Source organism: Mus caroli, chromosome 19 (assembly GCF_900094665.2).
Source record: "Mus caroli chromosome 19, CAROLI_EIJ_v1.1, whole genome shotgun sequence".
Classification (NCBI taxonomy): Eukaryota; Metazoa; Chordata; class Mammalia; order Rodentia; family Muridae; genus Mus; species Mus caroli.
Window position 1 is genome coordinate 8,103,454 of NC_034588.1, and position 14,485 is coordinate 8,117,938.

A 14,485-nucleotide genomic window follows, 5' to 3' on the forward strand; every position below is an offset into this window, starting at 1 on the left:
GGAGCAGGAGCAGTGGGGTGGGAGGGAACGCAGGCACATGGGCTGTCCCCTTCGCCCCGCCGGGTCCTAGTGCCCTGCGGATCCCAAAACCCAGAGCGTGGTCCGGTACCCAGGGTGCCTAGGATCGGAATAAGGCAGCGTCCCTGGAGACTAAGCAGATTGATGTCCTCTGCCAGGAAGCACAAGGTGCGTTCTGGGATTCCTCGTGGAAGCCGATGATCAAGGAGAAAAACAAACAAACAAAACCCGTTTCCTCTGCCTCATGCCCTCCCCACAGGCATCTCACCTGTGAAGGCATCTAGAATTCATGGACATAAGAGAACAGAGCTGCTGGGGCAGAAAAGGAGAGGCCAAACCAGGCCAGACCACCTTAGGCCATCCGTGGAGGCAGCTTGTCTCATGCCCAAACCTATCCCAGAAAGAGTCCCTAATGATGAAGGGTGTAGGCTGGTCAACCCTTCTGAGGGAGTCCTGACTCCCAGTGCCACCTAGCCTTGCCCTCAGGTAGTGTTGGGAGAGGTCCAGATCTGGCATCTCCATGGCAACTTAAAGAGGAAAAAGAAACAGAAACATGCCCGGACCTTACACAAAAGAGCAGAACCACCTGGAGCCACAGTGAGAACCTTATTCAGTAAATTCCTGAGTCTGGGAGGGAAAGCCAGTTTTTCCAGGTTCCCCGGGCTAGCAACATAAGCACCCTGCAGGAATGGTCAACTTCAATCCCAACAGAGCTGCCAGATCTGCAAGCTTTCCAAGAGAGTGCATGCCTCCCTCCAGGGTCCTAGGGGGAAAGGTACCAGGTACATCCTGCCTTCCTGAGCCCTCCCTGCCTCCCAACAGATTTCTGCTAGAAGTCCAGAAGGAAGAGAGTTCAGCAGCAGAGACTTTTGAGTAAATACATTTTATTCAGAAGAAGATAATAAAATAGCATGCACTTTAAAACCACCAAGCGCTGATAAAAACATCACTGCAGCCATGATTCCACATCAAACCTTCAGTAAGAATAGGCATTTATTCTTCACATCTTGTGCTGGTCCTGGCATGGGTTATCTCCCTCCACCAGGAACCTAAAGGCCAAGGCCAAGGCCAAGAGTGAGCAAGTGGTGGAGAGGGGTTAGTGGCAGGCTCACTCCTAGCCCTGCAGAACAGATCAGGGCAAAGCCATGCCCTTCCCAGCTACTGGGACACAACACTGACCAACGCTTGCTTCTGGATGGCAGAGAGTGGACAGGGGTAAAACTGCAAGACAGCAGGTCCTCCTGCCCTTTTCAAGGTCTCTGAAACCCTCAAGGGAGATTTGACAATCCCAGCAGGGTCGTTGCTTTGTTTGCTGGAGTGGGGATTCTGTAAGGGGCTCACTCTGGCCACGAAGTAGCCACAGCACACTTTCCCACATTCAGTGTGGCAAGGGGCACCTGGAGGGTGCTGCTGACTCCTGCTAAGGCACTTGTAACAGAGCATAGATGCACAGGCCTCCAGGGACCCTTTCCTCCCCCCTTCATCCTCATGTCTCCAATCTCCTGCCCCTGCCCATTGCAGTGCAATGAGGAAGACAGAGAGGGCCTCAAGGGACTTGGGATGGTAGTGTGGCTGGGAGCAGGAAGAAAAGACCTGGGGCAGGGGTGGGGTAGTGGGGAGGGGGTGGTCAAACAGGAGCTTTAGCCTGGGCAGGCCTTGTATAAGGAAGCAGCAGGTTAATCATCACGGAGATCAGCGGCAGTGGTGTTGGCTGAGAGCAGAAGCCAGGGCTGAGGGCTCCAACCTGCCCTGGGGGAGGCAGGCCGGGAGCACAGAAGGGCAGGGAGCCATCACTTGACTGAGCACCGGCAGAGGACAGGTTCTCTCCTCTCAGCCAGGGGCTAGCGCAGGGGTAAAGGTGTGAAGGATTCTGGACACAAGGCAAGGAAAGGGCAGGGGGGCTGCAAGGAGGGCCGAGAGACCCAGAAGCAGCTCAGCTCTTTGGTACGGTGAGGGTGTCTCTTGGGGACGCCCTTGTCACTCTTCTTCCATGCTCCTGGGCATCTTGGCTGCTCGTCTCTGCCTCCCTCTAAGCTCTTCTATCTGGCGCTCCAGCCCTCTCACCTTCGCTTCCAGGTGGCTCCCTGAGCTCCTGGAGCCAGTGAGCCGGCTCAGCAAGGCAAAGAGAGTTAACAAGGCCAAGAGCATCAAGGCCCGGGTAGATGGGTCGGGCACAGACCTCACCAGGGCCACAAAGCCAGCGACAAAGAGGACAAGTTTCAGACCCCCCAGGATCCTCCCTAGCAAGGCCAAGACCAAGCCTAGGAGCAGGGACAGCAACCAGTAGATGACCAGTGCTGCTGCTCCCCACAGTAGAAGGGTCTGGACTTGGCTAGGGCTGAGCTTCAAGCCCTGGGTGAGTTGTTCACCTGAAAGGGAAAAGGACAGAGTCAGCAACCTAGCAATGTGGTGAGGGCAAAGAGGGACAAGAAAGAGTGAAGCAAAAGGGACCCAACAGCCATAATTACAAAGGCATAGCCCATCCTTACAGGGTTGGGAAACAGTTTTGAATCCCAATCTTCCGGATTGGGACTCCCGGAAGACTACTGGAAATGGAGCTTTATTTGTTATATGAGAACAGTGTGTGTGCCTCCACGGGCTGTGGTTAACCAAAGAGGAGACAGTACATCTTTGCACAATGTCCAACACAAGTAAACCTCTGTACAGTGGTAAGAATCTCTAGCCTCCCCTTCTACTGTACCTCTGGGGACATCGGCAAACAGCTGTCTAGCCCCATGCAGATAGCCCGCCCCCCCCCCCCCGCTAACAGCAAGGTCAGGCACAGCTGGCTATCTCTCATTCCCTCAACTCACCATCCAGCCCCAGGGCACTCAGCAACTGGGCAGCAATCCCAGACAGGGCAAAGCAGGCCACAGAGATGGCTGATGAGATGGCCCACATCACCTGCAACAGGGTCTGTGAAAAAGACAAAGCCATCATGGAGGAGGCCTGGCCCACACCTGCAGGGAAGTCTCTGCCCTGTTTCTTCCCCAGTGGAAACGGGTCTGGGTGAAAAGATCCATGGACTCTGAGTCCAGTGAAGGGGTCCTTCTGACACACTTCCTCACTGACCCAGAATCCAGGACATCTAAGACGGACATCAGTCGGTCAGCTGAGCTGCTTTGGAGGTAGCAGGATGAGCACTTGTGTGTGAATCACTCTCTCCCTATGGTAGCTGCCCTATGAAACTGGAGGCCTCCAAGGGAATCATAAGGGTATGTGAAAGAATGTTCATGCAGGGCTGGGACAACTACACTGCATTATGGATTTGTGTGTCTGCCTACGTAGCTACCCAGGGCCATGTAGAGCCTGGAAGCTGAATCAGACTCCCTTCCTCAATTCTCCACTTGCTTTAAAAAAAAAAAAAAAAAGAGTTCATTTTTATTTGTGTCCATATGTGTATATGAATAAGTGTCGGGGTGGGGTGCAACCAAAGAAGCCAGGAGAGGGATGCTGGATCCCCTGGAGCTGTAGTTACAATTGGTCGTAAACCATCTGTGGGCGCCGGGAACCAAACTCTGGTCCTCTGAGAGCAGCAAGCTTCCCTAACTGCTGAGCTACCTCGCCAGCCTCTCTTGTTTCTTGAGCCAGGGACACTTACTGAACCTGGAGCTCTAGTTTCTGCTTGCTAGTCTGGCCAGCCAGCCAGCCAGCCAGCCAGCTCCTGGTATCTGCCTAACTCTTCTCACCCCGCTTTCCACTGCTAGAGGCTATGGACATATACACCATGCCCAGTTTTTATGTATGTTCTGAAGATCTGAATTCATGTCTGCACGCTTACATAGTAAACACTTGGCCTACTAAGACATTTTTCCAGCCCTATATTCCAGATCTTATAAATCACTGGCTTGGCACTTTGGTATGAACTATCAGACACACCAGAAGAGGCCACCAGAACCCATTACAGAAAGTTGTGAGCCACCATGTACTTGTTGGAAATTGAATTCAGGACCTCTGGAAGAGCAGTCAGTGCTCTTAACTACTAAGCCATCTCTCCAGCCCAGTATGAACTATCAGAAGGGTGTGACACCACACTAGAAATGGCACTGGGTGGAAGAAGTGACCCTGCCATTGGCCCTTCATGAGCTCCACCTCACTTTCACAGGTGAAGAGTTGGGACTCAGGTCTCTGAGCTCTGCCAGCTCAAGATGATAGGTCTGACTCAGATCAAGTCGGAAGTTATGGGTACCCACCAACATGAGTTTATAAGGGTAGCTCATTTTGTAGCCTTTCTGGCCAAATGGACCAAGCCTGGAGAAAGATGGGTTGGTGCAAAAAGCCTGGAAGGCAAGAACCAGGCAATCAGCCTACAAGAGGCAGAAGTGCCAGGATGTGTTTGTGGAAGGTGGGGCTCTCTCTAGGCAGTAGCAACTAGGACAAAAGATGTGGTGGTGAGGTGAGGTGGCATTGACAATGTCTCTCCTTTTCTTTCTGCACACAGCCACCACAGGCACAACCTTTCTTACCTCTGAAATCACATGCATGGTCTCTGGCCCTAGCCAGGTATCCAAAGTCTCCTTCAGAGATCGGCCAATCTGGGTCAAAATATCAGCTGAGGTCTCCTTCTTCTGTTGACCGGGTGAGGCAAACTCTCGATGAGACTGGGCTGATGCGGCGGAGTGGACGAGGAGAAAGGCCACGAGGACCATCAGGACAGCTTTGAACAGATGTCTGCTCCATAACGGAGTGCTGTGTGCGCCTGCCATGTTTGTGTCTGCCAAGACAGGGCCATAGGGTAGGCAGTGAGCCAGAACCAATGAACATTTTTACTCTCCCAACTGATCTGTTATTCCCCTTCTTCACCCCTGGCCCACGGCAGACATTCCAGCCAAACCTAAATGCACTGTTTACCAAAAAAGATGAACCACAACTTGGAATCTATGCTGGCACAACCATTTGATTTACAGCTTCCTCTTTTGTATTCTCTACCAGATCAATACACCAGCAAGAACTACCCTATGCCATTTGTTTGTTTGTTTGTTTGTTTTTCGAGACAGGGTTTCTCTGTGTAGCCCTGGCTGTCCTGGAACTCACTTTGTAGACCAGGTTAGCCTCGAACTCAGAAATCCACCTGCCTCTGCCTCCCAAGCGCTGGGATTAAAGGCGTGCTCCACCACCACTTGGCCCCTGTGCCTTAAAGTAGCCAAAATCTCACTGCAGACTCATCTTCTGAAGGCCTGTCTCTACATCGTAGGCACCAAGAACATATGTGACTTTTAAATCTCTAAAGACTTCATTCTCAGAAGCACATAATGTACTTAAGCCAAAGATGATAGGGAAAAGTCACTTAAAAAGAGCAAATAAGTAGGATTACCACTTTGTACAGCAATATAAAATAAAGCATTTACAGGTTAACAGAGACACAAGAATGCTGCATTTGCAACAGTATCTCTGTGGGGCCATTATGCAAGGTGGTTTTTCTCCCTGGCCCCTGTGGGCACAGGTGTGAAGAAAGAGACTGCAGGTAAGCACTTGTGCAAGGTCACTGGGCTTAGAAGGATTTCAACCCAAGCCTCTGCTTCCAAATCCTACCCTTGGTGGAGGATAAAGTATTCAGTGGATCACAACTGGGGCTGCTCAGTGACATCACCTGAGAGTGGCATGTCAGTGTCCATGTCTAAGCACACTGGTTCTAATGGCACTATCTCTGTGTGACCTGGTCATAGAGACCAGCTCTTCAATAATTCTAAAGTTGAGATCCATTCTAAGGCCAAACGCTGTTTTTCCCCCACTGTTACTCCACAGTCAACATAAGATTGCAGAGACTACCTGTCCGAGGTGTTCTGTTCTGTTCTTATCCTCAGCAAGCAAGCAATCCCTTCTGCACTGAACATCTTCTAATTCAACTAAGTCTAGTTTCTGACACTACCAACCTGAAGACGGAGTCGTATCCCTTGGCCTATTTGGGAGTGGGAAGTTGAAGTCATTCTGTGTCAATGGTCATGATCTAGTATATACATACAGACATACATATAAACACACACACACACCAGCAGTTTGCTTTTTGTCTACCCTTCCTGGCTCAGAGCTCACACATTTCATATAATACACAAAAAGAATAAAGATTCCTTTGTCAAAGTAATTAGCCTTTTAGCCTGGCATCTTCAGAGACGAAGGGTGAAAGACAGCCCTTTCCAACATGCCTTCCATGATAATAAGACCATTTTTAGAGCACTCCCTAGCTAACCACAGGAATAGGGAGGTAATTACCAAGGGGACCAGCCATGCCTTTAGAGGATTGAGACTCTCATCCCTAACCTCTGAGGAGGAAGGATGGCTAATGACTGAGTTAATTCCTACAACCGGGGATTTGGCTGATCACACCTAACTAATGTGACCCTTCTTTAGAGGGTTATCCTTTCCAGGGTTATCCTTTCCAGGGTTATCCTTTCCAGGGTTATCCTTTCCAGGGTTATCCTTTCCAGGGTTATCCTTTCCAGGGTNAGGGTTATCCTTTCCAGGGTTATCCTTTCCAGGGTTATCCTTTCCAGGGTTATCCTTTCCAGGGTTATCCTTTCCAGGGTTATCCTTTCCAGGGTGATTTCCCATTCTCTTACCCACTGATACACTGCTAACCTCTGAAGAGAAGATGCACTATAGTGATTAAATGTCAACTGTTGCTGGGGGCAGGTAGCTAAGTGACAGATGCCTTGCCTACCATGTGCATGGCCGTGGGTTGAATCCGTAAAAGGACAGACAGAGACAGACAGACAGATAATCAACCACTAAAGAATCTTTTTTTTTCCTTTTTTCGTTTTTTGAGGCACGATTTCTCTGTGTATCTCTGAGTGTCTTGGAACTCACTCTACAGATCAGGCTGGCCTCAAATTCAGAGATTCACCTGTCTCTGCCTCCTAGTGCTGGGATTAGAGGTATATGCCCCCATCACTGGCTTAAATAATCTTTATATGTATAGAATCCATAACAGCTGGTGAATTTTGGGTTATATCAGGATGTGTAATATTCTTATTTGTTCCTTAATTCTGTGCTCCAACTAATACAAAACATATAAATGGCTCCAAAGTCTAACTTACAGACAAGTAATATCCATCTAAGAACTACAGGAACTAGCCCAGGAGGTTGGAGTCAAGGTCCATCATGACATTTTGGCCAGAAAGAAAAAAAAGGGGGGGGGGTGCATGCCCCAGGTGAGAAGACCCCACTCAGCATGTAGCACCCCCACCCTATACCTTCCTCTCTACAAACCTCTTTATATAACTACATTCCATAAGATGGAGACTTGAAGCCAACACCCCTGTTTTCTCAGAGGCAGGCCCTGAATGAATCTGATTTCTTTCCCACCAATTCTTCTCTCCCAAGTGTTTGCTTTCGAGCAATGAGAGGCAGGACTTGTGTCTACAACTTTAGATGCCAGCTTATTTTATCTGTGCTCTGTCTGACTGTAAGTCAAGGTCCCTGGACCTCTCTGTCAGGTTCAATTGGCTGAAGAGAGTCAAGAGTTCAGAGAAGCGCTTAGGTTCACTGGATAAGCACAAATATTTAAAGGATACTGATGAACAGCAGCTGTAAAGATGGTAGCACAAGGTCTGGAAGAAGGAGTGCAGAGCTGCCATGCCCTACCTAGGTACATCACCCTCAGAAGGTCTCCACCATATGTTAGCGATCTGGAAGCTCTCTAAATCTGGTCTTATCTGTATTTTCCTAGAAGTTTCATTATATTATATAAGTGTGATCAACAAAATCTCTAGCCATTGGAATCAACTCAATCAGTAGTCGCCTGTTCTCCTGATAGGTACCAACAAAAGAGTTGACATGACTGGTTCCCTTGGCAACTACTCTCTCTCTCCAATCCTTTGGCTATCTACAAAGCTTTCTTAAAAATGGAGATATTGACATGGACCATATATTTGAAAGGGCTGCTTTCACCCTTTATCCTCTGGAGATGATGCAGGAAGCCATGCAAAAGGCTGATGATCTTGACAAAGGTGACGTCCCATGCATTAAATTATAAGAGATATATGAGATCTGAGCAAGGAAGGGTAGATGAAAACCAGCTGCTGGGGTGTGTGGGTGTGTGTGCAAGCAAACTGCTGGTATACTCTATCACACCATTGATGCAGAATGACTTCAACTTTGTATTGCCAAAATAAGCAAAGGGTTCAGGAACAGCCAGCCCTTAACGAAAGATTAATAGGAATAAAAAGCAAGACACTGGTCTTGCATGCACTACTTTTCTCAGTCTGACAGATACTTATCATTGAGTAGGCACTGTCATCCCAATGATGAAATCAAGGAAAGATAGGCAGTGTGTGGGAAAACCAAGTTATGAATTCAGACAGATCGACTGAGCACTCCTTCTTGGTCCACAACCTCTTTGCTGAACTGTGTTCAATTTTAGAAGTTACTTATAAAGTCACATAACAGATTATCCATGAGCTAGAACACACTTGGCATTCACCAACCATCTCTGGGAATTATGGTGAAAACTTGCCCAAGCACCTTGTGCTTTGTGCTCTGATCTCATCCACAACATGATGCCACACGTGAGTGAAGATTCAGCAAGCAGCAACTTATTGAAGCAGGTAAGGAGTAGGTAAGAAGAATGTTTGCAGGCCCACTTCTTCTTTGCCACTCTGCTGGAGAAACGTCAAAGGGCTCTAGTAAAACCCATTCTACCTCGGCCTCAAAAGGACACCTGCAGCTCCAGAGAGTTCCTGTGAGTCAGAGCTTCTGAGCAGAGGCTGAGACGAAGCTCTAAGGCGGTGGAGAAGCCAGGTTTTGAAGTATGTGTGGTTATCAGAGTACGGGGGAATTGGCTGCAAATCTAGAGTCATCTGGGATAGCAGAGAGAGAAAGATGTTCCACCATTTGGGCAGAGAAGGTGCAAAAAAAAAAAAAAAGACTTCTAAAAATACTTCATTTGGGGTAGCTTCTGGACCAGAAACAGCTGCCTGACACCCCCCCCCCCCAAGGTCAAGTGGAGTTGCAAGACACACAGTTCAAGTGAAAAAAGCCTCAAGCTGAAAGAATCTTCTTCTCTTTGGCACAAATCAAGAGCCAGATGGTTCCTGCCTGCCACTGGTAGGAGCTGCGGAAAACAGGGGTTGGTTCCTAAGGTATCTGGGTCACAATCATGATTGGGGCCCTAAAGAACAGGCCTGCTATCTTGGGTTGGATCCTATATCCAAGGACCTCCAACAGGAGGAATCAGGTGTCGTCTCTTCCCTACTAGAAGGTCAGGGTGACATGAGCTGCAACTCCCACAGCAGCCTGTTCTCTGGGGCAGTTTCAACTTAAAGCAGCCCCCTGCCCCAGTCTAGGGAACCTTGAACTAACCCCTCCACCTTGAGGACAGCACTGCTCTTCTAGGTGAGCTGAAGTGTGCCGGAATCTCACAGGATTCTGGAGAACACTGGGTGTGAAGAAAACTGGCAAGCTACTTTCTTTATCAGTTCCTCTTCCTTTCCTTTCCTTTCCTTTCCTTTCCTTTCCTTTCCTTTCCTTTCCTCTTTTAAGTGAGGCTCAGGCAATATGAATCTGACCCACCATCATCATGCTTCCTCATGTCTCATTAAGAACTTTGCAGTTTTGCTGTTTAAGTCAGGGCCTGATTGTAGCCCAGGCTAGCCCGAACTCCTCATGCTGCTGATGACTCTCAACTCCTGATCTTCCTTCTTCCACCAAGTATTGAGTTTACAGGTATGTGCCATGTGTGTGTTACCTGTGTGTTGCACTAAGAACTGGCCCCAGGGCTTTGTATATAAAAGCAAATACTACCAACTGAGGGACATACATACTAGCCCTCATCAAAATATTAATACAGAAAGATGCTATGGCCATTAAAAGACAAACAGCGTTGACCTCTGAAAGATGGAAACATGTCCGAAACTTTTTTGTTTCCTCAAACAGGAAGTACTCCACACATGGAAATGTGTATAAGTTATCAAATTTTAATAGTGATTCGTAATTTACTAAGTGTTGTCTACTTCATTTAATTTTTATGACAATCTGTGTGTGTGTGTGTGTGTGTGTGTGTGTGTAGCTGGAAATCAAACTCAGAGCTAACAGGTAGGCAAGCACTTTACCACTTAGATACAAAAGAACAGTGTGTGTATACAAGTGTGTATGTCTGCATGTGTGGAAGCCAAAGACCAACTTAAACAAATTGGTTCTCTCCTTCCACCATGTGGGTCCCAGGGATCGGACTCAGTTCATCAGGCTTAGTGGCCAGTCCCTTCCCCCCATGGAGAATCTCACCAGCCCTACAGTTATCATGACGCCCCATTTTGCTTAGAACAGAAATAGGGACCGTGTCCCCAAGTCCAGCAGCTCAGGCTTGCCCTTTTGCTTGTCCCACACGTCCACACTGCCTTGGTAAGACCTGCTCTCTGCCCATGGGAACATACCGTTCCATTACCTACCATCGAGCTCAAAGCCGAAGATACCCAAACCTTCCAAGAAAAGCCTTCATACTAGAAGATGACCCACCCACTGAGAGTTTACAGGTTACACACCAAGAAGGTAAGAAGGGACAGCCAGAGATAGCACTGAGACTGGCCACTCCTGTTCAGACAACTGCAATTCAGCTTAGTAGGGACAGTCTCAGCTGGGGAACTGCTTTACTTACTGTGGTGGTGAGATGTCCCCATATGTTCAGCTGTGGTTTGCTCTGCCAGGGCGGGGTGGGGCTGTCCACACTACCTCCAGTCAGTGCTCCTTCCTCTTCTTTTTCCTTTCGCGCTATAAATCACCACAGGGGCAAGAACTAACTTGGTGCCCTCTGCTGGCCCCAACTGTTCCTTCACTACTCACAGCAGTCCTGTGGATCTGCAATCCTCACTCTGGATTGCCCATCTGACCTGCCTGCATAGCCTGTTAAACAAGGATGTTTGCCTCATCCAGGCAACCCACTCAGACCCTCCCAGGGAGGAGCTCTGCCTTTTGTTTTGTTTTTAAAGCTCCCCAGGATTCCTGAGGCATAATCAAACAGTGGTTGCAAAGATCAGCAACGCAGAGAAAAGTCTACTTTAAGCAAAGTCTCCTAAGAGCTCTCTGTACAAAGGACACAGGTTCAGATCTATCACAAATTAACCACCACTACCTTTACACCTGTTACTTAACCTATCTGAAATTCAATCTCCTCAAATGTAAGTTCTGTTGAAACTGGGTTAAGAGTTACTTCAAGAAGTTAGATAATCTGTGCAAGCACTGTGTTCAAAGTTTGTCCCACAGCCTCCCAGTGACTCTCAGACTAACTTGACATTAACTTTTCTTGGAATCCCCAGCACCTAGCATAGAATGACTAAGTGCTTGCTAAATGAGTATCAGAAGCCCTGCCAAGAAGCCACAAGTGTAGGACATAAAGACATGGAGAGGTGGCGGGGGGAAGGGGAGGAGGTTATTTGAATAGTCAGTCCAAATATACGACAGCCACATGAGAAGCACAGCTGAGATAGAAGGTCCTAAACGTGGCGAAGTCACCACTAAGGAGAATGAAGTCAGCGTTCTGGCAGGTCGGAGGCAGCCCTAGCTAACCCCCTGACAGCTGCTACCCAGCAACTGTTTGTGGGGCAGGGTGTTTGCAAAGGGAGGGGGGGTGCAGCCTTGCCGCTCCCTTCCCAAGGCCCAGACTCCAGGCAATAGGGTCAGTGGCATGTGCTATTTCGAACAGCACATCCCCTGCCAAGCACTCCATAGTGGCGTCGCGAGGCCCATGAGGTCAGGGTACCCTGAGGGGGGCTCCAACTGAGGCGGCAGGAGGCTGGACCATGGGGCTGGGGGAGGTGTGCAGTTCAGCACTGGCCTCATCCCCCAAATCTGGCAGCTGCTCCCTCCGGAGAGCTAGACCTCAGCGCTCGAACCCACTTATCCCGGGAAACACTCTCCTCCAGGGTTACCTAGTAACAACGCCCCTGGTTGCATAGCAACGAGGATCTGGGTCCCATACTTGTTAAGCCCCACGTCCCACGTTCGACCCCTCCCCACTAGGGCTCGCAAGGCCTTGCGGCTCCGCCCTGTTACCTCCTGCAAATCTGTCCCTTAAGCTGCATCTACAGCCCTGGTCTTAGCCCTCACTCACCCTGCTCCGGTCACCGCTATCCTTCACGTGGGACTTCGCTAGAAAACGCGCCACCAAACCGGCGCCTCAACTCCCGGGGTGTTGGTTTATAGTCTGCGCATGCGCGGGGCGGTCGACGGAGGAGACTGGCAGGTCTCTCTGATCCTGGGGCAGGCACCGTGGACGCATGCGCTCTGCTCGCTCCTTTATGGTTTGTACGTGTTTTTTCCCTCCCAAATATTTCCAAGAGAAGAATGGCGCCGGAAATTGGAGTTGGAACGGAAGCGAAGCCTTTGGCAAGAAAGGGGAAAGAAAGAACTGTCGAGGCTGTGGCGTGGGTAGAGTTGGTGCTCGATGCGGGATTCGGTGCAGATCCGAGTCTGCGACGCATTTAGGGCGGCAGTTTCCTCCCTGGAAGTGTACTTCCTAAGGCGGGGCGCTGGCGAGCACTTGGAGGGCTGAGAAACCTTTCACGCTAAAAATGGCACATCAGGGGGGAAAGGCACAAGGTGTTAGTGGGCACATTAACGGTGTACGACCTTGGAGAAACTCATATGCTTTGGGAGAGAGCAAAACCTCACCCTAAATGTGTGGGTGACCACCAAAGCTTTGCTTACAATTGTTAGGGAAAGGAAAGCAGCCCAGGTGCCCTGGGGTTATTTTGTTCGTTTTGTTTTTTTAAAACCGTAGAACACTGAGGTAGCTTTGTGGATGAGGTAGGCGGAGATGTAAAAATTGTTTAAAGGTTTATTTATATGAATACACTGTAGCTGTCTTCAGACATACCAGAAGAGGGCATCAGATTCCATTACAGGGGGTTGTGAACCACCATGTGGTTGCTAGAAATTAAACTCAGGACCTCTGGAGGAGCAGTCAGTGCCCTTAACCGCTGAACCATCTCACCAACCCATAAATTTTAAAATTACGTGTAGTTATGTATTCTATGCATGTGTTCGGATGTGCAGGCACAATACAATACTCCTATGGAAGTCAGTTCTCTCCTGCTGTGTGGATCCCAGAGGTTGGATCCAGGTTGTAAGGCGTGCCTTAGTGGAAAAGATCTCAGGGGTGATGGGGGTGGGAGTGGTGTTTCTGGGTTCTTTCTAGACTTGGTTTTAGTTTGCAAGTGCCTTTTGGGAAATTAATATAGGGACACATATTAGAAATGTATGGGAACATTGGAAGGGAAAGGAGGACTTCGCTTAGGAGTCTTGTTAAAACCTCCCATCAACTGAGAATCAAAAACTACTTAAGGTGTTTCTCTCTTCCCAGCTGTAAAACAATTTTCTAAGAACTTCATTAGAAACTTCCATTTACAGTAAGAAGGACCTGTCATAGCCCTCCCCTAGAGGGTGCAATCCTCCTAGTGGCTCATAGTTATATTTTACTAGATTATATTCCTAACCCAGTCACTTCTGGAGCCATCCTATAATATCACTTATCAGAAAGAGAGAAAAGGATTAAAAAAAAAACAATTCTTAACAACCCTTTTAAGACATAACTTGAGAGCTGCCAGAATGTTTTATATGAGCTAATGGTACGACACTCATTTGTGACTCCCTCTTCAGAATCCTATATAAACACTTGGTTATGTCTTACTCTTTTCCTGGTCTCTGTCTCTGTCTCTCTGTCTCTCCCCCACCTCCTCTGTTAAATCATGTTCCTAAAAATATGTATCAACTTTAATAAACTTCTTTAATAAACTTTTAATAACTTCTTTAATAAACTTCAACTCTGATTCTTTTGACTGGTAGGGGACTGGAGACAAGGTTTCTTTGTGTAGCCTTAGCTGTACTGGGACTAGCTCTGAAGACCAGGCTATCCATGAACTCAGAGAGATCTGCCTGCCTCTGCTTCTGGAGTGCTGGGATTAAAAGTGTACACTACTACTGCCCAGCTAGCCTTACTTTCCTGAGTCAAGACCCCTAAAAGATGGAATTAGAGAGATGGCTTAGTGGTTAAGAGCAGTGACTGCTCTTCCAGAGGTCCCGAGTTCAATTCCCAGCATCCACATGGTGGCTCACAACCATCTGTAATGGGATCTGATGCCCTCTCCTGGTGTGCATGAGGACAGCTACAGTGTACTCATAAGAATGAATAAAACTATTTTTTGAAAGAAAAACATAAAATTATTAGAAGAATGTGCTTTTGTCTTAATCCCAGGGGTAGGGATGTGAGGCATGGCTTTGCCTGCTGCAGATAGTTTCTGCAATTGTGTGACATTTGGAATTCTGTGAACTTTGCAGAGGGTATATAAATGCTAGCACTCAGGCTGGAGAGATGGCTCAGCGGTTAAGAACACTGACTGCTCTTCCAAAGGTCCTGAGTTCAAATCCCAACAACCACATGGTGGCTTATAACCATCTGTAATGAGATCTGATGCCCTCTTCTGGAGTGTCTGAAGACAGCTACAGTGTACTTACATGTAATAGATAAATAAAATCTTAA

The 14,485-nt window shown here is 48.2% G+C and overlaps 1 protein-coding gene across 2 annotated transcripts; it reads right to left on the reverse strand.

Annotated features, from left to right (window-relative positions):
* Positions 1-882: 882 nt before the first annotated feature.
* On the reverse strand, positions 883-12,260 carry Tmem109 (transmembrane protein 109). 2 transcript variants are annotated; one of them, XM_021151787.2, is made up of 5 exons: positions 12,059-12,258; positions 10,607-10,719; positions 4,485-4,732; positions 2,832-2,934; positions 883-2,387 (listed from the first exon to the last, which is right to left on the reverse strand). In XM_021151787.2, exons 2-5 carry the CDS (start codon positions 10,626-10,628, stop codon positions 1,996-1,998), a joined length of 765 nt encoding a protein of 254 aa, XP_021007446.1. In that variant the 5' UTR covers positions 10,629-10,719; positions 12,059-12,258; the 3' UTR covers positions 883-1,995. The 2 variants fall into 2 exon arrangements, with proteins under 2 accessions (XP_021007446.1, XP_021007447.1); XM_021151788.2 differs by lacking the exon at positions 10,607-10,719 and having other exon boundaries at positions 12,059-12,260.
* Positions 12,261-14,485: the final 2,225 nt, after the last annotated feature.

What these genes read in the sequence shown, in the direction of transcription:
- Tmem109 (XM_021151787.2), bottom strand. Translation starts at nt 10,628, where the DNA reads ATGGGGACATCTCACCACCACA. An exon ending in GGGGACATCTCACCACCACA is followed by an intron (nt 4,733 to 10,606) that starts GTAAGTAAAGCA and finishes CTGTCTTGGCAG; the next exon opens with ACACAAACATGGCAGGCGCA. An exon ending in GAGTGCCCTGGGGCTGGATG is followed by an intron (nt 2,388 to 2,831) that starts GTGAGTTGAGGG and finishes TTTCCCTTTCAG; the next exon opens with GTGAACAACTCACCCAGGGC.